Consider the following 26,931-nt stretch of genomic DNA (forward strand, 5'->3'; position numbering starts at 1 on the left):
TGTGCAGGTTAGGTGGGGTTACAGGGATAGGGCAGGGGGAGTGGGCCTAGGTAGAGTGCTCTTTTGGAGGGTCAGTGCAGACTCAATGGGCCGAATGGCCTCCACTGTAGGGATTCTGTGGATTTGCAGCTTCTCTACTCTGAGGAGAGCTTCAGAAATACAGCACCTGCTTCTTCCTTGGGCTGGAATTCAGGTTTTTTCGGTTCCCCACACTGCACAGGAAATGAGCCCGTGGACGTCACAATGGCCCGACAAGCTTGTACAGTCCAACTCAAAATCAACTGGCTGATTCACCACTAACACAGTGACTCCACAATTCAGGTTCTCACTGCTTCCAGGGGAACTCTGCCTCCCGGGGTCGACAATGATTATAGTCTTTGTCCAGTACAAAAACCTGACAGCTTTTCCTATGATCTTAAAATCTTTAGTCTTTTTGTTTAAGAGGAACCCACTGCTGCTCACTATGTTATATTTCTGTGTTTGCTTCATGTAAACTTACCAATTTCACACAGGACTGGTAAACTAAATGCAGAATCAGATTATTTGAAAATGAAGTACAGGATTGGTCAACAGACACATTTACTCTAAAGATTCAACAGCTAATGTTAATGGAAAGTATAGCTGCAGTTCGTTCACATCGCATGTTGTTAGCTAAACTGAAAGCTGCTCTGCTGGTCACATCAGCCTATTCTCTCAGCCATATCCTCCACTAACTGCGCAGCCCACCCCCACCAAATATGCACCTCTCTCTATGCCCCACTGACCCCGCCCTCCCCCTACCACCGCCCCCGCCCACCATCACTGACCCCGCCCTCCCCATCACTGACCGCGCCTTTCCCCCCCATCACCGATTGGCCCCGCCCCCACCACTGACCCCGCGCCCCACCACCAACTGACCCCCCCTCCCCCCACCACTGACTGCACCTTACTGAATAAAGATAAACACAGAGAATTTTGAAACCGAGAGCGAGTTGCAGCCACGCTCTCAGATTGACATTTATTCGTCAGCTTTTACAAAATTTTAGAAAGAGGTGGAAGGTAATGCAGGTCGATCAGGTTCTGGTTAAAGAGTTGGGGTTACTCCAGTCAAATAATCTTTTGTTAGTTATTAGCTGAGAGGAGTGAGAGATTCACTGAACATCCCACCTCCAGCTTCCATGGATGGCCAAAGCGACGACAGGTGACAGCAGCCTTACTTATCATGATCACTCACTGCTGCTCTGGGAAAAGTAACCGTTTGCCTGGCTACAGTGGAACTGACAACTCCAGGGTTTAGGCTCGGTGCTCTGGCAGTGATTGATGTTAGCCTAGAAACTGCTGTGAGCTAAAATCCATGGGAAAGAAAGTCAGGGAAAGCAGAAGAAAAAATAGCAACAATCCATAATACTGCAGATTCCCAACTGCCATCACCTCACCAAAGCGGTAGGGCTGGGTAAGAGCGTGGAAGAAGGGTTTGTTGTAACACAGCAATTCGGCAAAGCATGCTGCACATTATCTAACATTCCAACTGGCAAATTCCGTTCCCGATGATTAAAATAAATAAAACTGCGAAAATGACTGCATTAATTAATTCATGCAGCTCGACAGTGATCATGTAACAGTCAGGCACAGCAGTCAACAAACAGCAATCACGCACACACACACACACACACACACACACTGTGGGGAATATTTTGTTCCTTTGCCTCAGTGACTACAATTCTAACGAACACAATATTTCAATACACAAGCCAGTTGCTCCCGTGTGGGTCAGAGTTCCCGACACCATGGTCTACCTGCCATTTCAATTCTCAAACTCCTAAATAACAAGGCTGAAAAATAGTTTGGCAGAAATCTGGGTAAACAGCGATTGGCACTTACTCGAGAACAACCCCCACCCACGCTCCACATGCCAATAACTCTCACTCTCCACTTATTGCCAGTGGGTGAGGTTCGACGAGGGTTAAAATACCACATTTCTACAAGACAGAACTGGAGCGGTGTGTACAGAAATCATTGAAGGTGGCATGATAGGTCGAGAAATTGGTTTTAAAAGGATAAGGGCAGCACGGTAGCACAGTTGCTTCACAGCTCCAGCGTCCCAGGTTCGATTCCTAGCTTGGGTCACTGTCTGTGTGGAGTCTGTACGTTCTCCCCATGTCTGCGTGGGTTTCCTCCGGGTGCTCAGGTTTCCTCCCACAGTCCAAAGATGTGCAGGTTAGATGGATTGGCCATGCTAAATTGCCCTTAGTGTCCAAAAAGGAGAGGTGGGGTTGCTGGGTTACGGGGATACAGTGGAGGTAGGTACTTAAGTATGGTGCTCTTTCCAAGGGCCGGTGCAGACTTGATGTGCCGAATGGCCTACTTCTGCACTGTAAACTCTATGATACTGGATCCTTGGTTTTATTAACGGAGTGGAAAACAGGTGAAGTTATAGGAGATCTTTCTGAAACACTTGTCGGCCGCAGCTGGAGTGTTATGGTCAATTCTGAGCACCATACTTTGGGAAGTATGTCAAGGCCTTTTAAGTGGGTGCAGAGAAGATTTACTAGAATGGGACCAGGTGTGAGAGACTTCAGTAAATGCGGAGAGGCTGGAGAAGCTGGGATTGCTCTCCTTAGAGCAGAGATTAACAGAGATCAATCAGAGGCACACAAAATGATGAGGGTTGCATAGGAGAGTTTCTGAGAGGGAATATGTAGAAAGTGTTACCAATGAGAGAAGAGTCAGTAACTGGAGGCACAGATTGAAGGCAGTTGGAAAAAGTATTTTTCTTTTACACGCAGTTGTGATCGAGAACCGCTGCCTGAAAGGCCAGTTTAACTTTCAAAAGGAAATTGGATAAATATGAGAAAGGGAGAAGCTCTCCAGGTTTTGAGGAAAGAGCAGGGGAGTGAGACTGAATTGGATAGCTTGAGCAAGGAGCTGCCAGAGGCAAGATGGGCAGAATGGCCTCTTTGTGCTGTTTCATTCTCGGAGTGTAGGGGCACAGGGTTAGAAGCAGCCCTGCTACATCACATCATTGGCTGTGGAGAGGCCAACTTCCCCACTTCAACATCACAAATAAATCCAAACGTTGCTTCAAGAGCCACTCAAAATCAAATACTGATCTCTGGAAAAATCCAGGTGATAAATTCGTGCAGATTGGAATAATTCCTCATATCAGTTCCAGGATTGGAATCATTCCTCACATCAGCTCCGGTCTCAGTACGAACCATAGTGATCCTGTCGAGGGCGAGAAACCACAAAAGTGAGAACCAGACTAAGCAGGAGTCTCAATATCACAGTGGGGGTAATGGGGCCGAGTGTGACCATAAGAAATAGGAACAGGAGTAGGCCATTCAGCTCTTCGCACGAGTTCACTAAGTCCACTTTCCTGTCTTCTCTACATAACCTGTAATTTCCCGACTGATTAAAAATCTAACAATCTCAATATTTAAGGACTTGGCCTCCACAGCTTCCTGGGGCAAGAACTTCCAAAGATTCACAATGGGAGAAATTCTTCCGCAAATCCATCTTAAATGAGCATTCTGCAGCTATGCCTCTGGTCCTACACTCTCAATGAGTGGAAATACCCTCACAACATTTACCCTGTCTAACCCCCCTAAGAATCTTATACGTTTCAATCATATTACCTCTCATTCTTCTGAACTCCGAGGAGTACAGACCCAACCGGTTTAATCTTTCTTCATATGGCAGTCCCTCCATACTCTGAATCAGACTAGTGAACCTCTGTGTTGACTCCAATGATAATATAGCTTTCCTTAAATAAGGGGACCAAAACTGTACACAGTATTCCAAATGTGGCCTCATGTGCAGTTGCAGCAACACCTCTTTACTTTTTAGCTCCAGCTCCCTTGAAATAAAAGACAGCATCCCATTTGCCATTTCTATTACTTTCTACAACTGTCGGCCAGCTTTCTGGCTTTCATGAACAAGGGCCCCAATCCCTTTGTACTACAGCTTTCTGCAGCCTCTCTCCATTTAAATAATAATCTACCTTCTCATTCTTTCTTCCAAAATGAACAATTTAACATTTTCCCATCTTGAATCCCATTTGCCAGATTTCTGCCCACTCACTTAACCTGTCAATATCTCTCTGTAAACTATTTATATTCTCCGTACAACCTGCCTTCCCTCCCACCTTAGTATCATCCACAAATCTGGCCACAGGACACTCTGTTATTTCTTCCAAATCATTTATATTGTGAAGATCTGCGGTCCCAACACCGGTTACTGCCGTTCAACCTTAGAAAGACCCCTTAGTAGGGGGTTAACTGTGCCATGTGCAGGCATGGCAGGGATTCAACGGACCCGAGAGCATGCGGGTGGTAACGGGACTGCGTGCAGGTGGTAACTGGGTAGTGTGTGCGAGTGTACTTTCCAGCTCTCAATCCTCATTTTGCCACCCCAGCCCACTTTCCCTCCTGCCTCCAGGTGTCCGTTTCTGCCCAAAACATTGTGAGCCGAAGAGACTGCCCCTCACCTGAATACTGGTCATAACTCCATTGGCGAGCACAGACAGTTTTCCTGCCATTGTTTTCACTCCTTGTTTGAAATGGATCATATCAGGTCCGGATGAGAGCACGTTACTCATTGCGACACTATCTGGAAGACAGATAACCCCTATTAGGGGATGCTGCTTCACAAAGCCAACACAAAAACAATGGGCCCAATGGGCACTTTTTTTGTTATAACCATTCTGTGATAATGAGCTGATGGTCACTAGAGTGTGGGGTGTGTGTGTCAGAGAGTCCATTCTCAGAAGTAGCCACAGTTTACTTCATAGTTAGGTGGATAACTGCACCTCGTGCCTGACTCCCACCTGGCTCTCTGTAGCTGCTTGTGCACAGCAGCCATGCCCTAGTACCCATGTTAGCTCTCAGGCCATACCAGATAAGCATAGTATGCAAACTACTGTCCACATGAGGGAGAATGTCCAATCTACCTTTTCTCAAAAGAAAAGTTTTACAAATAGAGGAAATGATTCTCCCTCACAGCTACTGGAAGTATGGTAGGATAGCTGGGTGAACAGCATGGGCATCAGAGCTGCTGATCATCTACTGCAGTCAAGCATCTTGACTTGTCAACCCACAAAGAACAGAGATACAAGAGTGAGAGTGGAGCTGGCCAAACGCAATCCACCTTCCCACAGACAGAAACTCACACATTGGTGTTTGTGTGTGCACATCTTCCTGGTTCCTCACACACAGTCCACTATGTCCCAAAATGCACTCCTTTACACACGTACGAACACACCAACAGACATACAAATTAGTAGCAGGAGGCGGCCATTCGGCCCCTCAAGACTGTTTTGTCATTCAATAAGATTACAGCTGATCTGATTGGAACCTCAACCCCACGTTCCTGCCTACCCCAACAACCTTTCACTCCCTTGTTAATCAAGAATCTATGCAGCTCTGCCTTAAAAATATTCAACGATTCTGCTTCCACTGCTTTTTGAGGAAGTCAGTTCCAGAGACTCTCAACCCTCAGAGAGAAACTATTTCTCCTCACCTCTATCTTAAATTATTTTTAAACAGTGACCCCTAGTTCTAGATTCTCCCACAAGAGGAAACATCCTCTCCACAGATGAGGATAGACTCAAAGATCTCGGCATGTCAATGGAAATGGGGAGAAGGAGGTTGTCAAATAAAACCAACCAATTTAACTCTGAATTCCTGTTTCATGATTCACATCCATTTAAATTGAAACCTTCTTAGACTTTAGAAACACTTCTAAACCATGCCATCAAGCAAGCATGGTGATGAGAGAAGTACACTTTAATTGTGAATTTCAGGAATTGTTTTTAAGTGTTTATGTGGTCACAGATCGGTGGTAATGCTTTACTCTCGTCTTGCTAACATCGCAAACAGCAACGTCAATGATGATACTGAAGGCAATTCAAGTCCCGTTTCAGCGGGGCGTGTGGGCAAACCAATGCAGAAAACATGTCTCCAAACCCTGAGTGGAAAACACGACTGACCTAATTTGAGAAGTTCGCCTCCAGAAAGGTGAGAGACGATATGATTGTCAGAGGTTCAGTTAGCTGAGCAGGACAGAGTTTTGTAGACACCAATAAAAGTTCTGCACCTTGTTCTTTCTAACCCCTTTGGGGGAGTAAGTTTAAAAGTGAGAGGCACCTTAACTTCCTGCTGTCAGGAGGTGAAGGTGCCAGTACCCGGATTTAATTCCGACCCTTGAGTGATTGTGTGGAGTTTGCACGTTCTCCCCGTGTCTGTGTGGGTTTCCTCTGGGTGTTCCGGTTTCCTCCCACAGTTCTAAGATATGCAGGTCAGGTGGGGTTACAGGTATAGGGCGGGGGAGTGGGCCTTAGGTAGGGTACTCTTTCAGAGGGTTGGTGCACACTCGATGAGCTGAATGGCCCCCTCCTGCACTGTAGGGATTCTACGATTGAGAGCGAGGTGGCAAAAAAATTGCCAGAGCAAACTCAGCACTTATTCAAGAAACTGTGGTGGAAATGAGGTATCAAATTTACAACCAAACTTGCTGTGTATAAAGTTTTGGTAACACCTCCTATATGCTTGTGTGAAATGGACTATCTATTCCAGAGCAGTTGGCCAGGTTCCATATGAGATGCATTCGGAACATCAGGGGCATCAAATGGGAAAACAAAAAGGAGGCCCAACACTGGGGTACTTGAGCAGAAATGTCTGGAATTGAAGCACTCATCAAAGCCCAGCGAAGATGGACATACATAGAAAATAAAAGCAGGAGGCCATTCGGCCCTTTGAGCCTACCCCACCATCCATTATGATTATGGCTGATCATCAAATTCAATACCCTGATCCTGCCTTCCCCCATAACCCTTGATCCCTTTAGCCCCAAGAGCTTTATCTAATTCCTTCTTGACATTACACTACATTTTGGCCTCAACTACTTTCTGTGGCAGTGAATTCCACAGATTCACTACCCTCTGGGTGAAGAAGTTTCTCCTCACCTCATACCTATCCTCAAACTATGACCTCTAGTTCTGAATTCCCCCACCATCTGGACCATTCTTCCTGAATCTACCCTGTCTAATCCTGTTGGAATTTTATAAGTTTCTATGAGATCCCCGCTCACTCTTCTAAACTCCAATGAACATAATCCTAACCAACTTAGTCTCTCCTCATATGACACACCCGCCATCCCAGGAATCAGCCTGGTAAACCTTTGCTGCACTCCCTCCATAGCAAGACCATCCTACCTCAGATAAGGACACCAGAACTGCACACAATACTCCAGATGTGGCATCACCAATGCCCTATAAAACATCCTTATTCATATACTCAAATCCTCTCTTCTGAAGGCCAACATACCATTTGCCGTCTTTACTGCCTGTTGTACTTTCAGCGACTGATACACAAGGACACCAAGGTCTCGCTGACTATCCACCTCTCTCAATTTACACCCATTCAAATAATAATCTGCCGTTCTATTTTTGCTACCGAAGCGGGCAACCTCACATTTATCCACATTATACTGCATCAGCCATGCATGTGCCCACTCAGTCAGCCTGTCTGAATCCTGCTGAAGCATCTCTGCATTAGATTTGACATGTAGTGCATGACAGACAATAAAATCCCTAAAGCAGTCACATATTCATAACTTAAACCTGGACACGGCCTGTGAGGTAGGCTGAGATCACGGTTCAAGTTCTCCTTGGAGGTGAATCCCTGGATATGTGCCATCTCCACCACAGACTAGGAGAAAAATATACCAGAGAGAACTATCTGGGGAGCAATCTTAATATTGGAGTTCTTTCATTTGAATAGCAACGAATGTCGGCAGCTGAGGACAGAAGACAATCTAGGCAGTCCCAATGAAATTGGACAATTCACCTTTTCCCACACCAGGAAAGCCATGCAGGTCTGCTATCTGCTTCCACAACACATTGAAACGCACAACAGATAACTCTACATTTGCAAGAAACAATCATCTTCCATAAGAATGGGAAACAAAGATAATAGTGACAAGAGGGGCGAAGGCTTTGCTGGTGACATTTATCAGCAGGATTCTCCGACCCGCCGCCGGCTGCCGTATTCTCCGGCACTGGTTTTGGGCAGGGGTGGGGTTCACGCCACGCCGGTCGGGCGCCATTGGCTGCAATTCTCCGGGCCCCGATGGGCCGAGCAGCCGTCCGTTTTTGGCCAGTCTCGCCGGCGTGGGTTAGACATGGTCGCACTCGGCGGGACCTGGCAGGTAAGTTGGCTGGGACGGTCCTCGGGGGGGCGCGGGGGGATCCGACCCCGGAGGGGGAGGGGGCCCATGGTGGCCTGGCCCGCGATCAGGGCCCACCGATCTGCGGGCGGGCCTGTGCTGTGGGGGGACTCCTTCCTTCCGCGCTCGCCATGGCTGGCGCGGATAAGACAACCCCCTGCGCATGCGCCAGAATACGCCGGCCGGTCTGCACATGCGCGGCACCACGCCGGCGGTTCAGCATAGGCGAGGTCACGCTGGCACTTCGGCGCATGCGCAAACTCGTGCAGTCCCTTCGGCGCCGGCTGGTGTGGCGCCAACCCCTCTGGCGTCCACCTGGTGCGGAGATTCTGCACTTTTCGGGGGCTGCTGATGCCGGAGTGGTTCGCGCCGGTTTTCCCGCCGGCATGGGGCCTTAGTCCCGCAAAAGAAGAATCCCACCCTGCAGCTCTGATCAAAATACAGTGGGTGGACATTGCAAATGTATAATTACACAGAATAGGCCATTCGGTCCTTGTGCTCTGTGCTGGTGTTTATACTGCACAAGAGCCTCCTCCCACTTAATTTCACGGCAATAACATCTCCTTCTATTCCTTTCTCATTCATGTGTTTATCCAGCTTCCTCTTAACTATACCTCAACCACTCCCTGCGGTAGCGAGCTCCACATTCTCACCACCCTCTGGGTAAACAAGTTTCTCCTGAATTCCTGATTGGATTTCTTAGTGCTGTCTTAAGAACATAAGAAACAGAAGTAGACCATTTGGCCCATCGAACCTTCTCCACCATTCAATACGATCATCGCTGATCATAAGTTTCAACTCCCCCATACCCCTTCATTCCTCAGACACCCCAAAAAATCTGTCTAATCCCAGCCATAAATCTATTCATTGATGGAGAAATTCATGAGATGGAGAATTCCAAAGATTCACATCCTTTGAGTGAAGAAATGTCTCTTCATCTCAGTCCTAAATGATAATCACCTTATCCTGAGACTGGGCCCCCTGTGTTCTAGATTTCCCATCCAGGGGGCAACAATCTCTCAACCTTTTATAGTCTTATAAGCAAAATACTGCAGATGCTGGAAATCTGAAATAAAAACAAAAAATGCTGGATAAAACTAGCAGGTCTGGCAGCCTCTGTGGAGAGAGAAACAGAGTTAATGTTTAGAGTCTGTATGACCCTTCTACAGAACTAAGGTTAGAAAGGTACAGAATTATATAGTTGGAAAGAGGGCGGAGAAGGTGTAGAATAGAAGACCAGGGACAGGTCTGGGCAAAGGCAAAATGGACAAATTTGTCCTGACATAAGACAAAGGGGATTGCTAATGGTGCCATTAAGGATTATAGAATCCGAATGGTAGCAAAGGGGGAACTAGCAGAACGTGTTCATGGTAGCAACTGAGCAGCCAGGGATAGGTGGCCAAGAGGGGTAGGGGCAGGCAGGCAGCTAGCTTAAAAGCAACAGACAACAAACTACATTGGGGGATGGGGGGGGGGTTTAAGATGGAGACGATTGTTTACTGTCTAAAATTGTTGAACTCAAATGTTGAGTCCAGAAGACTGAGGTATTGTTCTTCCCAGTTTGCATTGGGCATCACAGGAGCATTGCAGAAGGCCTAGGACACCAATATTTACTTTAGCTACTCTACTCCTTTTTATATACTTTATATACTGAGGGAACAATGGATCAGCATTCATGTCATACGTCACGTCAGCACCCAGGTGCCCCTGGGAAAGCTAATACGAGCATACTGAATTTCAAGAGGAAATTAAAAGACTCCAAAAGTCCCTTGCGGAATCCCTGACCCCCCTCAGAAACACCAATCTCAACATTGAGCACCCTCTGGCTTTATGGCAAGAGGGGCATGCGCTCTTGAATTTTACAGCTTAATGTTGAGGGACTAATAATAATAATAATCTTTATTGTCACAAGTAGGCTTACATTAACACTGCAATGAAATTATTGTGAAAAGCCCCCAGCCGCCACATTACAGCGCCTGTACGGGTACACGGAGGGAGAATTCAGAATGTCCAAATCACCTAACAGCACATTTTGGGACTTGTGGAAGGAAACCGGAGCACCCGGAGGAAACCCTTGCAGGCGCGGGGAGAACGTGCAGACTCTACACAGACAGTGACCCAAGCCGGGAATCGAACCTGGAACCCTGGTGCTGTGAAGCAACAGTGCTAACCACTGTGTTGCCATGCCACACTGCCTCGTTGGTTTCTTGCCACCAAACACTTATCGTACTCCTGTTGGGAAGTCTTTATTACACACATCTTGTTTACATTGGGTTGAATGCAACAATACATATTATAAGTGGAACTTTCCGCTCAACACCCCCCCTCCCCCCCCCCCACCTTCCCTGGACCTAACCCCACATCCACACCGACTGACAAACACCCACAAGCTGATTGAAACCATCTGTGCTGTACCTCACTTAGCCACTCCATGATGACCTGTAAAATCCACCTATTGCCCACATTCCTTATGGCTCGCAGACACCCTCCTGACCACTGGCCAGCTCTGAGGTTCTATCTAATTGTTGCCTCCTGGGATGGTGTTGAGGTAACTCGCCCTCTTGTCTGATGCCCGGCAATGTCTGCTCAGCAACATCTTATATTTATGTCTACCCTCTAGTTGTACTCTTCCCCATAAATGGAAACATCTCTGTTTACTCTAATAAACCCTCAGAAAATATCCTCTCTTTGCACACAACACCCTCAGACGATTTAATGTAAAGGTGATGGATACTCTCTCTTTTGCTCCATCAAACTGAGAGTCTCTGAGACATAAGCATACAGTCTAAGCTGACACAATTGTGCTGTACTGAGGGATTCACGATGTGAGAATGCCGGTGTTGGACTGGGGTGAGCACAGTAAGAAGTCTTACAACACCAGGTTAAAGTTCAACAGGTTTGTTTCAAACACTAGCTTTCGAAGCACTGCTCCTTCCTCGGGGATTCACAGACACGGTCTTCCAGAGAAGGTTCACGAGAATGATCCCTGGAATGAAGAGCTTGTCGTATGAGGAACGGTTGAGGATTCTGGGTCTGTACTCGTTGGAGTTTAGAAGGATGAGGAGGGGGTCTTATTGAAACTTACAGGGTACAGCGAGGCGTGGATAGAGTGGACGTGGAGAGTTTCCACTTTAGGAAAAACTAGAACCAGAGGATACATTGTCAGATTAAAGGGATGATCCTTTTAAACAGAGATGAGGAGGAATTTCTTCAGCCAGAGGATGATGAATCTGTGGGACTCTTTGCCGCAGAAGGCTGTGGAGGCCAACTCACTGAATGTCTTTAAGACAGTGTTAGATAGGTTCTTGATTAATAAGGAGATCGGGGTTATGGGGAGAAGGCAGGAGAATGGGGATGAGAAAATATCAGCCATGCTTCACCGCGCCAGGGTCTCAGGTTCGATTCCCTTTATGCTTTGGCATCTAAATACTTCTTAAATGTTAGGAGGGTCTCTGCCTCCACCAATCTTTCAGGTACTGAGTTCCAAACTCCCACCACCCTCTGGGTGAAAAGGTTTCCCCTCACATCCCCACTAAACCTCCTGCCCCTTACCTTAAATCTGTGCCCCCTGTCTATATCTATGCCCCTCATAATTTTAGAAATCTCAATCATGTCCTCCCTCAGTCTCCTCTGCTCCAAGGAAACAACTCCAGTCTATCCAATCTCTCTTCCTAGCTAAAACTCTCCAGCCCAGGCAACATCCTGGTAAATCTCCTCTGCACCTTTCCAGTGTTATCACATCCCTCCTATAATGTGGATTCCAGAACTGCATACAATACTCTAGCTGTTGGCAGGGGGATGGGAAACTGATTTGTAGTCCAGGAGATTGTGTTGCTGGAGTTCAGGAAGTTGAGGGTAGTGCAGTACTGAGGAAGGTACTAAGGTCACAAGAGTGGACCTGCAGGCATGAAGGTGGTTTGAAGTGTGTCTACTTCAATGCGAGGAGCATCAGGAATAAAGTTGGTGAGCTTGAAGCATGGATTTGTACCTGGGACTACGATGTTGTGGCCATTACGGAGACCTGGATAGAACAGGGGCAGGAATGGTTGTTGGAGGTTCCGGGGTTTAGATGTTTCAGTTAAATTAGGGAAGGTGGTAAAAAAGGTGGAGTAGTAGCATTGTTAATCAAGGATAGTATAATGGCTGCAGAAAGGCAGTTTGAGGAGGATCGGTCTCCTGAGGTAGTGTGGGCTGAAGTTAAAAATAGGAAAGGTCACTTTGTTAGGAGTTTTCTATAGGCCCCCAAACAGTAACAGAGATGCGGAGGAAAAGATTGCAATGCAGATTTTGGATAGGTGCGGTAGTCACAGGATAATTGTCATGGTGACTTTAACTTTCCAATATTGATTGGAACCAGTATAATTCGAATAGTTTGGATGGGGCTGTTTTTATCCAGTGTGTGCAGAAGAGTTTCCTCACACAATAAGTGGATAGACCGACAAGAGGCGGGGCCACATTGTATTTGGTACTGGGTAATGAACCGGGCCAACTGATTTGGTTATGGGAGAACACTTTGGAGATAGTGACCACAATTCGGTGACTTTCACTATAGCAATAGAGAGGGATAGGAACATACGGCAGGGCAAGGTTTATAACTGGGGGAAGGGTAATTACGATGAGATTAGGCAAGAATTGGGGAGCATAAGATGGAACCAGGAACTGTCAGGGATAGGCAGAATTGAGATGTGGAGCTTGTTCAAGGAGCAAATACTGCGTGTCCTTGATAGGCATGTCCCCGTCAGGCAGGGAGGAAATGGTCGAGTGAGGGAACCATGGTTTACAAAAGAGATTGAATGTCTTGTCAAGAGGAAGAAGGGGGCTTATGTAAGGATGAGAAAACAAGGTTCAGTTAGGGCACTTGAGGGATACAAGCTAGCTAGGAAGGAGCTCAAGAAAGGGCTCAGGAGAGCTAGGAGGGGGCATGAGGAGTCCTTGGCCGGTAGGATCAAGGAAAACCCCAAGGCTTTTTACGCTTATGTGAGGAATAAAAGAATGACCAAGGTGAAGTTAGGGTCGGTCAAGGGCAGTAGTGGGATCGTGTGCATGGAGTCTGAAGATATGGGAGAGGTCCTAAATGAATACTTTTCTTCAGTGTTCACAAAGGAGAGGGACCATGTTGTTGAGGAGGATAGTGCGATACAGGCTGGTAGGCTGTTGGAGGTAGATATCCGGAAGGAAGATGTGTTAGAAATTTTGAGAAGCCTGAGGATAGATAAGTCTCCTGAGCCTGATGGGATATATCCTAGGATTCTTTGGGAGGCGAGGGATGCGATTGCAGAGCCTTTGGCTTTGGTCTTTATGTCCTCACTGTCTACAGGAATCGTGGCAGAAGACTGGAGAGAGGCGAATGTTGTGCCCTTGTTCAAGAAAGGGAATAGGTATAACCCTGGGAATTATAGGCCGGTTAGTCTCACTTCGGTCACAGTAAATTATTGGAAAGGGTCCTGAGGGATAGGATTTATGATCATTTGGAAAGATACAGCTTAATCCAGGATAGTCAGCATGGATTTGTGAGGGGTAAGTCTTGCCTCACAAGTTTGATTGTATTCTTTGAGGAGGTAACATAAGTACAGATGAAGGTAGAGCAGTTGATGTTGTATACGTGGAATTTATAAGGTGCCCCATGGTTGGCTCATGCAGAAAGTAAGGAGGCATGGCATAGCGGTAAATTTGGCCGATTGGATCAGTAACTGGCTGTCACATAGAAGACAGAGGGTGGTGGTAGATGGTAAATTTTCATCCTGGAGCCCAGTCACCAGCGGTGTACCACAGGGATCAGTGCTGGGTCCTCTGCTATTTGTGATTTTTATCAATGACTTGGATGATGGAGTTGAAGGTTGGGTTAGTAAATTTGCTGATGACACCAAGATTGGTGGAGTAGTGGATAATGTGGAGGGCTGTTGTAGGCTGCAAAGAGACATTGATAGGATGCAGAGCTGGGCTGAAAAGTGGCAGATGGAGTTTAACTCTGATAAGTGTGAGGTGATTCATTTTGGTAGGCCAAATTTGAATGCGGATTACAGGGTTAACGGCAGGGTTCTGAAGAACGTGGAGGAGCAGAGAGATCTCGGAGTTCATGTCCATAGATCTCTGAAAGTTGCTACCCAAGTGGATAGAGCCGTGAAGAAAGCCTATAGTGTGTTAGCATTTATTAACAGGGGGATTGAGTTTAAGAGCCGCGAGGTTATGCTGCAACTATACAAGACCTTGGTTAGACCACATTTGGAGTATTGTGTGCAGTTCTGGTCACCTCATTATAGGAGGGATGTGGAAGCATTGGAAAGGGTGCAAAGGAGATTTACCAGGATGCTGCCTGGATTGGAGGGTAGGTCTTATGAGGAAAGGCTGAGGGAGCTAGGGCTTTTCACATTGGAGCGAAGGAGGATGAGGGGTGACTTAATTGAGGTGTATAAGATGATGAGAGGGATAGATAGAGTGGACGTTCAGCGACATTTTCCTCGGGTGGATGTAGCTGTTACAAGGGGGCATGACTATAAGGTTCATGGTGGAAAATATAGGAGGGATGTCAGAGGTAGGTTCTTTACTCAGAGAGTGGTTGGGGCGTGGAACGCACTCCCAGCTATGGTAGTGGAGTCGGACACTTTAGGAACTTTCAAGCGGTTATTGGATAGGCACATGGAGTGCACTAGAATGATTGGGAGTAGGTTGATTTGATCTTAGTTTCAGACTAGTTCGGCACAACATCGTGGGCTGAAGGGCCTGTACTGTGCTGTACAGTTCTATGTTCTAACCAACATTTTATACAGTTGCAGCATAACTTCCCTGCTCTTAAACTCTATGCCGCGGCTCGCAAAGGCAAGTGTACCATATGCCTTATCGACTTTATCCACCTGCCCTGCGACCTTAAGGGACCGGTATACGTGTACACCAAGGTCCCTCTGATCCCCGGTGCTTCCCAGGGTCATGCTGTTTATCATGTATTCCCTTGCCTTGTTTGTCCTGCCCAAGTGCATCACCTCACACTTATCCAGATTAAATTCCATTTGCCACTGATCAGCCCATCTATATCCTCCTGGAATCGAAGGCTATCCTCCTCACTATTTACCACCCCACCAATTTACGTATCATCCGTGAACTTACAACTACACGAATGAGGCCCTCTTCCCACTCTTGCACGCCACTATGTTGCCACACGGCTTGTAGGACACACAGATAAGCCTCAATTTCCTTCAGCAAGATTGCAAAGATCAAAGATGGCACAGTGGTTAGCACCTCTGCCTAACAGTGCTTGGGTCCGGGTTCGATTCTGGCCTTGGGTGACCTGTCTATGTGGAGTTTGCATGTTCTCCCAGTGTCTGCATGGGTTTCCTCCGGGTGCTCCAGTTTCCTCCCAGTCTAAAGATGTGTAGGTTAGGTGGATTGGCCATGCTAAATTGCCCTTTAGTGTACAAAGATGTGCAGGTTAGTTGGGGTTCTGGAGATGGGGGAAGTGTGCCCCGGTGCAGACTCAATGGGCCAAATGACCTCCTTCTGAACTGTAGGGATTCTTAAAGCATCAATTTTGTACAAACCACGCTCTCCATTCCCTCGCCACTAGCCATCCACATCCTGGTTACTGCCTGAAGCTGAATCAAACTGTTCGCAACCTTTGTGTCAGGTGAGCTTCTGTCCACATATCTTCTCCATCACCAAGGCCGCTAACTTCCACCCCCATATTACGTGTCGCAGCGTTGGCCTAAAGTACATCTGAAATGTTGGTAATCCCAAGACTCCACTATTGCAACACTCATCAGTCTCTTGCACTGTACCCAGCATAAACATCAATTCCAAAATCATATTCCAACTCACACCAATTCCCAATCATTCTTGGCTCCTGGTCCAACAATGCCAATATTTTATAATACCCATTATTGTCACCCTAAGCCCTGCCTGTCCAACCCTTAATTCCTCTCATTCTGGCCTCTTGCACATCCTTTGCTTCTATTGGCTCCAGGTCAATGTCTGGAACTGCCTTCCTTGGTTAGACCCCAACTCTGGGGTTTGCATTTGAGCCGTTCCATTGGGCTCTCTGCTGTCCTTCAATCTCCAAAAGGAACCTTGACATGTGCTTTAACAGTGAGCTGGCTTACCACTGGTTCCATATGGGCACTCACCTGCTGAGTTTACTCTGCCATCACCAAAGAGGTCTGAAGAGCTGATGGAGGAGTTTGTGGACAATCGATCCAGCCGGGCCCTCGCTTCATACTAAGACATGGTGGGGGTGAAGGATGGGAAGAGAAGACAGCAGAGGTCAGGCGGCAATAAATTAAAGATTGCAACAACCAATCAGGATACAAGGGTTAAAGGGCCCTGGCTGGTTAATGCTTAGTGGATGGGCAGGCCATCTCTTCCCACCTTACCCTGGAGAGCTGCACCATCTGTGCCCAGTACTAACCTCTGCCCAATCCTCTTTCCCCAAGAACATGTCGGAAGAAATGGCCTTGGCATTGGCAAATTTCTGCTGAGCCTCCTTTGATTCGGAAGGAACAACACAGTCTAATTTCCGTCGACTTGCTGGCCTGAAACCCAAAAGGCAATCGAAGAAATTGAGCTTGGGCAGCATTCAAAATGAACACACACAAACACAGGTGGATGGTTGTGGAGGACTCTGAAATAATCACACACACGTAGATCATAGAATTTACAGTGCAGAAGGAGGCCATTCGGCCCATCGAGTCTGCACCGGCTCTTGGAATGAGCACCCTACCCAAGGTCCACACCTCCACCCTTTCCCCATAACCCAGCAACCCCACCCAACACTAAGGGCAATTTTGGACATTAAGGGCAATGTATCATGGCCAATCCACCTAACCTGCACATCTTTGGATTGTGGGAGGAAACCGGAGCACCCGGAGAAAACCCACGCACACACGGGGAGGATGTGCAGACTCCACACAGACAGTGACCCAAGCCGGAATCGAACCTGGGAGCCTGGAGCTGTGAAGCAATTGTGCTATCCACAATGCTACCGTGCTGCCCTAACGACCGTTAGGGCGCATGGGAAACCATGCGCACAAACACGGAGTGGCAAGGGTTACATAATTCTGAAAAAAGGAATAAGAAAACTGACCGCTCAGCTGCTGGCTGACTGCTGGAGATGCTGATGTCCAGTTCCTTGGGCTGCTCCCTCTCTAGCGTCAAGCGATGTTCACTGTCCATCTGCCAGTGTGAGCAAAAGCCCTCACCCACTGCAAAGGGGTGATCCCTATACCTGTGGATAACACACAACAGAGTTACTACTCAGCTTGGCGGTCCATCGAGGCTGCCTTTTACACAGGGTTCATGGTAGTGTACTAGTCCCAAAATCAGGAGGCTGGTTTAGCTCAGTTGACATGTGACTCCAGACCCACAGCAATGTGGTTGACTCCTAACTGCTCTCAACGGCAATTAAGGATGAGCAACAAATACATGTCATGAACAAATTTTTAAAAACACAATCCTTTCTGAAATTTAGTGCTCAGAATTGGACATCAGCAGAGACCTGACAAATATTTTGAAAAGGGGGAAAATGACTTCCTTTATTTTGTGCTCTCCTCATCTCTTAACAAAGACCAGAATCCAGACTTCCGGTGGAGGCATGTAGAGGGAAGTCACATGCTGGGTGGCTCCAGCCTGAGGCGTGCTTTTAGGAGATTTAAAGTCCGGTCCTGGGGGCAATTTGCGAATGATTGATTGAAAGACTTTACAAGGAAGGCAAAGGATGTCAAAATGATTAAGAAAATCAGCCGTGAAGGGAGGGAGTGAGTGTTCACTGTCGAGTGAAAGGGCCAGCCCGGGAGCTGGCAAGATGGCGGAGGCTGAGCTGTCGGGTGGGGCCACACTGTTCACAGCAGAGAGGATGACTGAGTGATGTCTTTGGAGCTGGAGAAGCAGTTTGCCAAGCACATGGAGGTGTTGAGGAAGGAGATGTGGCAGCTTTGAAGACGTTGGTGTAGGAGGCAGTTGCCCCGGTGAGGGTGGCTGTGGTGAAGCCGGCCGAGGTGAGGGAGCAGAGCGAGAGGATGAAGGGAGTGGAGGAGGCCATGTCGCAGCACAGCGATCAGCTCACCTCGATGGGGGATGAGCTGCGGAGGGTGGTCAAGGCCAATAAGTAGCTTCGAGCAAAGCTGGAGGATCTGGCGAACCGCTCGAGGCAGCAAAATGTGAGGATTGTGGGCTTGCCCAAGGGGGTGGAGGGCCCGAGGCCGACAAGAGTACTTCGCCAAGATGTTGGCGGAACTGATGGGGGAGGGTGAGAAGCCCTCCCGGTATGAACTGGACTGAGCTCATCGGTCACTGAGGCCGGAGCCAAAGTTAACCGAGCTGCCAAAGGCAGTGCTCATGTGCTTTCACAAGTACCACATGAAGCAGAAGCTGTTGAACTGGGCGAAGCAGAAGCGGGAGGTGCAGTGGGATGGTGCTGGTGTTCGCATATACCAGGACCTGACAGTGGATCTGGCAAGGAGCGAGCGGCTTTCGGCCGAGTTAAGACAGCATTATACAACAGAGGGGTGCAATGTGGTGTGGTGTATCCAGTGAAGCCGAGGGTGACCTACAACGCCAGAGATTTTGGTGGAGGCGTTCGTGAAGGAAGAAGGCCTGGGGCAGAAGTGAAGACTGGAACTGAAGAGGACTGTGAATGGTGAGCTGGGGGAGTGTGTAAATGTGTTATTTTTTGACCTAAATTGTTCTTTATTTACTTCACGCTGCTGTAGAATTTAAGTTTTTTGATTGTTATTTTTTGTTGTGACGGTTTAATGTTATTTTATGTTTGGGTTTGATTGTTTTACTGGGACAGGGCGGGAGGGGAGGGGAATCCTTGGGGGCCCCTGCGCTAGCTAAATTCAATTGGCTAGTGAACGGAGGTGAAGTGGGGAGAGGGGCTGCGGACATTGGAGCCTGGCGAGCAGGTTTTTATGGGCCTAGACACCCCCGGTTAGGATAGTCACATGAAGGGGTTGGGTGGCCCAGTCAGGAGATCAAGGGTGGTGGCGCATCTGAAAGGTTTGAAGGCCGATGTGGCGATGCTGCAGGGGTCTCACTTGAGGGTGAAGGACCAGGCGATGCTTAGAAAGGGCTGGGTCAGCCATGTGTTTCATTCGGGATTTGATGGTAGAGCTTGAGGGGTAGCGATCCTGGTTAGCAGGAGTACGGTTCCAGATGGGGAAAGTGGTTGCAGACCAGGAAGGCAGGTAAGTGATAGCGACAGGGGCATTGAAAGGGAGGCTGGTGGCGCTGGTACGCGTGTATGGTCCCAACTAGGATGATCTGGGATTTGTGAAGGTGGTGTGTGGGGCCATCCCCGACTTGGATTCGCACGAATTGATAGCGGATGGGAACTGGAACATGGTGCATGAGCCGAGATTGGACAGGTCGCGGACGCGCTCGCTTCTCCCGTCAGGGGGGGTCCATGGCGTTGGCTGGACTAATGGCGGAAATGGGAGGAGTGGACTCTTGGAGGTTTCTGCACCTGGGGGAGCGGGAGTACCCTTTTTTTCCCCTCTGTTCACAAGATTCATTCGCAAATTGACTTTTTTGCGGTGGGGAAGGCGCTGTTGGCAGAACATAGAACATTACAGCGCAGTACAGTCCCTCAGCCTTTCCTCATAATATCTTCCCTCCATACCAGACAACATTCTGGTAAACCTCCTCTGCACCCTTTCCAATGCTTCCACATCCTTCCTATTATGCAGCGACCAGAATTGCACGTAATACTCCAAATGCGGCAGTACCAGAGTTTTGTACAGCTGCAACATGACCTCATGGTTCCGAAACTATATCCCTCTACCAATAAAAGCTAACACACCGTACGCCTTCTTAACAACCCCCTCAACCTGGGTGGCAACTTTCAGGGATCTACGTACATGGACACCGAGATCTCTCTGCTCATCCACACTGCCAAGAATCTTACCATTAGCCCAGTATTCTGTCTTCCTGTTATTCCTTCCAAAATGAATCACCTCACACTTTTCTGCATTAAACTCCATTTGCCACCTCTCAGCCCAGTGCTGCAGCTTATCTATGTCCCTCTGTAACTTGTAACATCCTTCCGCACTGTCCACAACTCCACCGACTTTAGTATCACCTGCAAATTTACTCACCCATCCTTCTACGCCCTCCGCCAGGTCATTTATAAAAATGACAAATAGCAGTGGCCCCAAAACAGATCCTTGTGGTGCACCACTAGTAACTGGGCTCCAGTTTGAACATTTCCCATCAACCACCACCCTTTGTCTTCTTCCAGCTAGCCAATTTCTGATCCAAACTGCTAAATCACCCTGAATCCCATGCCTCCGTATTTTCTGCAGTAGCCTACCGCGGGGAACGTTATCAAACGCTTTACTGAAATCCATATACACCACATCAACTGCTTTACCCTCATCCACCTGTTTGGTCACCTTCTCAAAGAATTCAATAAGGTTTGTGGGGCACGACCTACCCTTCACAAAACCGTGTTGACTATCTAACCAAATTATTCCTTTCCAAATAATTATACATCCTATCTCTGATGATCCTTTCCAAGATTTTGCCCACAACAGAAGTAAGGCTCACTGGTCTATAGTTACCGGGGTTGTCTCTACTCCCCTTCTTGAACAAGGGGACAACATTTGCTATCTTCCAGACTTCTGGCACTATTCCTGTAGACAAAGATGACTTAAAGATCAAAGCCAAAGGCTCAGCAATCTCCTCCCTAGCTTCCCAGAGAATCCTAGGATAAATCCCATCCGGCCCAGGGGACTTATCTATTTTCACACTTTCCAGATTTACTAACACCTCCTCCTTATGAACATCAAGCCCTTCTAGTCTAGTAGCCTGAATCTCAGTATTCTCCTCGACAACATTGTCTTTTTCCTGTGTGAATACTGACGAAAAATATTCATTTAGCACCTCTCCTATCTCCTCGGACTCCAAGCATAACTTCCCACTACTGTCCTTGACTGGCCCTTCTCTTACTCTAGTCATTCGTTTATTCCTGACATATCTATAGAAAGCTTTAGGGTTATCCTTGATCCTACCTGCCAAAGACTTCTCATGTCCCCTCCTGGCTCTTCTCTAAGCTCTCTCTTTAGGTCCTTCCTAGCTAACTTGTAACTCTTGTGTGCCCTAACTGAACCTTCATGTCTCATCTTTACATAAGCCTCCTTCTTCCTCTTGACAAGTGTTTTGACTGCTTTAGTAAACCACGGTTCCCTTGCTCGACCACTTCCTCCCTGCCTGACAGGTACATACTTATCAAGGACACGCAGTAGCTGTTCCTTGAACAAGCTCCAAATTTCAATTGTGCCCATCCCCTGTAGTTTTCCTCTCCATCCGATGCATCCTAAGTCTTGCCTCATCGCATCATAATTGCCTTTCCCCCAGATATAACTCTTGCCCTGCGGTATATACCTATCCCTTTCCATCACTAAAGTAAACGTAATCGAATTGTGGTCACTATCACCAAAGTGCTCACCTACCTCCAAATCTAACACCGGTCCTGGTTCATTACCCAGTACCAAATCCAATATGGCCTCGCCTCTCGTTGGCCTATCTACATACTGTGTCAGGAAACCCTCCTGCACACATTGGACAAAAACGGACCCATCTGAAGTACTCGAACTATAGCGTTTCCAGTCAATATTTGGAAAGTTAAAGTCCCCCATAACAACTACCCTGTTGCTTTCGCTCCTATCCAGAATCATCTTTGCAATCCTTTCCTCTACATCTCTGGAACTTTTCGGAGCCCTATAGAAAACCCCTAACAGAGTGACCTCTCCTTTCCTGTTTCTAACCTCAGCCCATACTACCTCAGTCGACGAGTCCTCATCAAACATCCTTTCTGCCACCTTAATACTGTCCTTGACTAACAATGCCACCCCTCCCCCTCTTTTACCACCTTCCCTGAGCTTACTGAAATATCTAAACCCCGGCACCTGCAACAACCATTCCTGTCCCTGCTCTATCCATGTCTCCGAAATGCCCCAACATCGAAGTCCCAGGTACCAAGGCAGAGGTTATGGGGTCAGAATACTCGGCAATTGCGATATCGGAACATGCGCCGCATTGGGTGGATATGATGTTGGAGAGGGGGGCAGTGGAGAAGCCGGGTGGAGATTAGATGTGGGGCTGTTGGGGAACCCAGGGTTCTGTGATAAGATTGGGAATGTAATCGAGGAATATGTGGGGTTCAATTGTACGCGGGAGGTTTCGCAGGCGGTGGTTTGGGAAACTCTAAAGGCGGTGGTGAGGGGGGAGGTGATCTTGTTTAAGGCAAAGGTGGATACGTAGGAGAGGGTGGAGCGACAAAGGTTAATAGATGAGATGCTGGAGGTAGACAGGAGTTATGCAGAAGACGGGGATCCAGCGAAGTTGGAAAGGAGGAAGGAGTTTCAAGCGAGATTTAACCGGCTGTCCACAAGGAAGGCGGTGCGCCAATTGAGGTGGGCAAGAGGAGCAGTTTACAAATATGGAGGGAAAGGGCGCATGTTGGCAGGCCAGCTTCAGAGGGAGGCAACGGGGAGGGAATTTGTTCAGGTGTGGGATAGGGCAGGGAAGTTTGTGGTGGCTCCGAATCAGATTAATAGCATGTTTGAGAAGTTTTAAGAGAGATTGTATAGGTCGGAGCCACCCGGGGGGGGGAAATTTAAAGATAAGTTGGCGCAGTATAAAAATGATTTAAGTTATGGTTTTGTCAATTGTGTCAATGTAAATAAGGATGCCAAGCCTGTGTGTGTTGTATGCAGGGAAGTACTGGCAAATGAGAGGAGAAATTTCAAATTTTGAAAGAGGTGGTGGATGAAATATTTCTTTTGAGGTTGAGACCCCAGAATCAGTTATTAACTTACAGCTGACTCCAAATTAAAAGACGACACTGCTGTACCTGACTTAAGATACCACACTAAAAACATGCTAAAAGCCCATGAGGCAGTCAGCATTTTAGAGTAGCATCTCTCAGGAGCATCCAGTGCTGAGTAAAACAAGCATTCTGTTGCTATTGCACTTCACGACGACTTACATGTAGAAGGTTGGATTTTCTGTTTTCATAAAGATGCAGATGGCACAAGGGAACTGGTTGAAGTCTGCATCTGATATGCGATTACCCTCTGCTCCTTTGAACTTGATTCAAATGAGATTGTGAGGACCAAGCAGGCTCCCCCTTCACATTAAAGGTGTGTCGCCAAGGTCGACTGGCATGTTGTGCCGGCCGGCGTGGGTTGCAAAGGCAGGTTGGTTGGCAAAAGTGGGTCCCGGGAAAAAACTTTAAAACACTGCTGTAGATGACAGGGTGGTGTACTAACAGTATATATGGGAACAGTATAGTTGACAGGGTGGTATACTGACAGTATATATGGGAACGGTATAGATGACAGGGTGGTATACTGACAGTATATATGGGAACAGTATAGGTGACAGGGTGGTATACTGACAGTATATATGGGAACAGTATAGATGACAGGGTGGTATACTGACAGTATATATTGGAACAGTATAGATGACAGGGTAGTATACTGACAGTATATATGGGAACAGTATAGATGACAGGGTGGTATACTGACAGTATATATGGGAACAGTATAGATGACAGGGTGGTATACTGACAGTAAGTATGGGAACAGTATAGATTACATGGTAAAAGCAAATTACTGCAAATGCTGGAATCTGAAACAAAACCAGAAAATACAGGACAATATCAGCAGGTCTGACAGCATCTGCTGAGAGAGAGAGAAGGGAGCTAACGTTTCGAGTCTGGGTGACTCTTTGTCAAAGCTGGAGAGAACTGGAAACGGGGTCAGATTTATACTGTTGTGTGTGTGTGTGTGTGTGTGTGTGTGTTTGGGAGGGGGGGTTGCTGGAAAGGGGGCCAGCAATGTGGAGATTGACAAAGATGTCGAGGACAGAAGACAAAAGTAATGTAAATGAGGTGATTAAGACCAAGACAGGTACTGACATTAGTATTAAAGAGCTTAGAATGTGTGAATGGCAGAACAAAGATGAGCAGTGTGTCAAAGGACAACTAGGAACATTTGTCCCAAGTGGGGTGGGATGGGTTGGGGGGAAAATGGAGAGAGAAAAACGGATCGATGGAAGAAATGAAAATAAATTGATAGAAATAAAAATGGGGTGAAGGTGGAAGAGAGAGTTTACAGTCTGAAGTTGTTGAATTCAATGTTACATCCGGAAGGCTGTAATGTGCCTCTTCGGAAGATGAGGTGCTGTTCCTCCAGTTTGCACTGGGCTTCACTGGAACATTGCAGCAGGCCAAGGGCAGACATGTGAATGTGAGAGCAGGACGGTGGGTTGAAATGGCAGCGCCAGGAAGGTCTGGGTCCTGCTTGCTGACAGACCGGAGGTGTTCTGCAAAGTGTTCTGCGTTTAGTCTCTCCAATGTAGAGTAGACAGCATTGGGAGCAGTGAATGCAACAGACCAGATTGAAGGAGGTGCACGTGAAGCGCTGCCTCACTTGAAAAGAGTGTTTAGGGTCTGAGATGGTGAACAGGGAGGAGGTAAAGGGACAGGTGTTACAACTTCTGTGGTTGCATGGGAAGGTGCCGTGGAAAGAGGGTGAGGTGTTGGTGGTGGTGGAGGAGTGGACCAGGGTAACCCGGAGGGAACGGTCCCTGCGAAATGCTGACAGGGGGAGAGAGGGGAAGATGTGTTTGGTGGTGGAATCATGCTGGAACTGGTGAAGGATGATTCTTCGAATGCGGAGGCTGGTGGGGTAAAAAGTGAGGACAATGGGGACCCAGCCTGGTTCGGAGACAGAGCAGAGGGGTGAAGGCAGAGGTGCGGGAGATGGGTCAGACACGGAGAGCCCTGTCGACCACAGTGGGTGGGAAACCATGATTAAAGAAGAATAAAGACATGTCAGTAGCACTGTTTTGTTAAGTGGTATCATCAGAACAGATGCGACGGAGACGAAGGAACTGAGAGAGTGGAATGGAGTCCTTAAAGGATGTGGGTGTGAAGAACTGTAGTCGAGGTAGCTGTGGGAGTTGGTGGGTTTGTAATGAATATTAGGTGGGTTTGTAATGAATATTAGTGGACAGTGTGTTCCCAGAAATTGAAATAGAAAGGTCAAGGAAGGGAAGGGAAGTGTAAGAGATGGACCGTTGGAGACAGTGATAGAGGGGTGGAAATTGTAAGCAAAATTAATCAATTTTTCCAGGTTCAAACGGGAACATGAAGCGGCACCGAATCAGTCGTCGATGTATCGATAAGAGTTGTAGGACGGGTCCGGAGTAGGAACAAGGAATTTCCACATACCCCAAAACTGGGACCCATGTGGGTACCCACAGCCACACCTTTAGTTTGGAGGAAATGAGCCATGTTAAAGGAGAAATTGTTGAGTGAGAGGACAGGTTCAGCCATATGTAGGAGTGTTGATGGATGGGTATTGTTCAGGCCTCTGTTCGAGGAAGAAGCGGAGAGCCTTCAGACCATCCTGGTGGGGAATGGAGGTATAGAGGAATTGGACATCCGTGGTAAAGAGGCGGCGGTTAGGGCCGAGGAACTGGATGTCATGATGTAGGGCATCGGAGGAATCACAAATGTAGGTTGGAAGTGACTGGACAAGAGGAGGGAGTGTGGAGTCAAGCTACGAAAAAATTAGTTTGAGATGTTTAGATTATGGATAGATTATGGGATGTTGTACTGACAGTATATATCGAATCTGTGCATATTCTAAAACAGGTAAAGACATTAATAAACAGGACATACATTGGTGGGCCTGACGCAAACGCAGCTTCCTCCAACATGTCGAGTTTTGAGCGGGATGATTTGGCTAACACTGGGCTCTCCTGTTCGATGGTTTGCATTTCCGTCAGGACTGAGTGGGCGACTGGGCTGGAAAGAGAAGGAAATGTAGACTGTTCATTGGAATGAGTCAAATCACTTGATGCAGGTTGTACAGGTCCTACAACCAATGTCAAATAGTACATCCGTTTGGCCGGTTCGAACATGGCAGTCCACTGACCGTAATCAACCAGCCTGTGCGTGCAAAACCTAAACCATCATCTCTACATTAGATGTGTTTCCACAACCGAACAGCACTTGACCAACCTGGAATATGCTCAAAATTCCATTGCCAACCCATTTAAGATTATCAGTTCGAGGCGGCACAGTGGTTAGCACTGCTGCCTCAGGAAGCTGAGGTCCCAGGTTCGATTCCGGGTCTGGGTCACCGTCTGTGTGGAGTTTGCACTTCCTCTCCATGTCTGTGTGGGTTTCACCCCCACAACCCAAAGATGTGCAGGTTAGATGGATTGGCCACTTTAAATTGCCCCTTAATTGGATATTCTAAATTTATAAAAGATTATCAGTTGGGCTCTCTATGTGCTGCATTCACTTGAGAATTTATTAATTTATCTACTCAGACACAGGCCTCTGACATCTGCATACAGGAAGAACATGTCCAGTCATTGTCCCTTTTCCAATTAAACAAAGGCATGGGGGAAATAACTGTTCCCTAGTGTATTCTCTTCTTGATCAGAGACTACCCATATTCTCCAGTAAAGGCCCATTCCTCCCACCACGCTCCCGGGTAAAGGAATGTTCTCCTCACACTCCCCGGTAAAGGGATGTTCTTATCCTGGAAGGATCCCCATATTTAAACCTTGCTTTCCTGGTGTAATTTCTTTATTTTCTGTTCTGCTGGCTTCTACAGTATCCCAAACTCCCCAGTAGAATGCAGCATTTAGACTGGTCCATGAACACCTCCCCCCCCCCCCCCCCCCCGGGTACAATGTGTTTTTGCATGGTCCAGTGATGTC

General features: G+C 47.4%; 1 protein-coding gene across 5 annotated transcripts in view; it reads right to left on the reverse strand.

The window, feature by feature from the left end:
- Positions 1-952: 952 nt before the first annotated feature.
- arfgap2 (ADP-ribosylation factor GTPase activating protein 2) overlaps positions 953-26,931 on the reverse strand; it is a 72,462-nt gene continuing 46,483 nt past the window's right edge. For 4 of the 5 annotated variants that reach the window (XM_072518734.1, XM_072518731.1, XM_072518733.1 and 1 more), the window contains 6 exons: positions 25,880-26,005; positions 17,273-17,413; positions 16,598-16,721; positions 16,317-16,407; positions 4,466-4,587; positions 953-3,204 (listed from right to left, as the gene is read on the reverse strand). In XM_072518734.1, the coding sequence (XP_072374835.1) occupies positions 3,184-3,204; positions 4,466-4,587; positions 16,317-16,407; positions 16,598-16,721; positions 17,273-17,413; positions 25,880-26,005 (625 nt within the window). In that variant the 3' untranslated portion in view covers positions 953-3,183. The remainder of the gene's footprint in view (positions 3,205-4,465; positions 4,588-16,316; positions 16,408-16,597; positions 16,722-17,272; positions 17,414-25,879; positions 26,006-26,931) is intronic. The other variant, XM_072518732.1, reaches the window with a different exon arrangement.

Source organism: Scyliorhinus torazame, chromosome 10 (genome assembly GCF_047496885.1).
Source record: "Scyliorhinus torazame isolate Kashiwa2021f chromosome 10, sScyTor2.1, whole genome shotgun sequence".
Taxonomy (NCBI): Eukaryota; Metazoa; Chordata; class Chondrichthyes; order Carcharhiniformes; family Scyliorhinidae; genus Scyliorhinus; species Scyliorhinus torazame.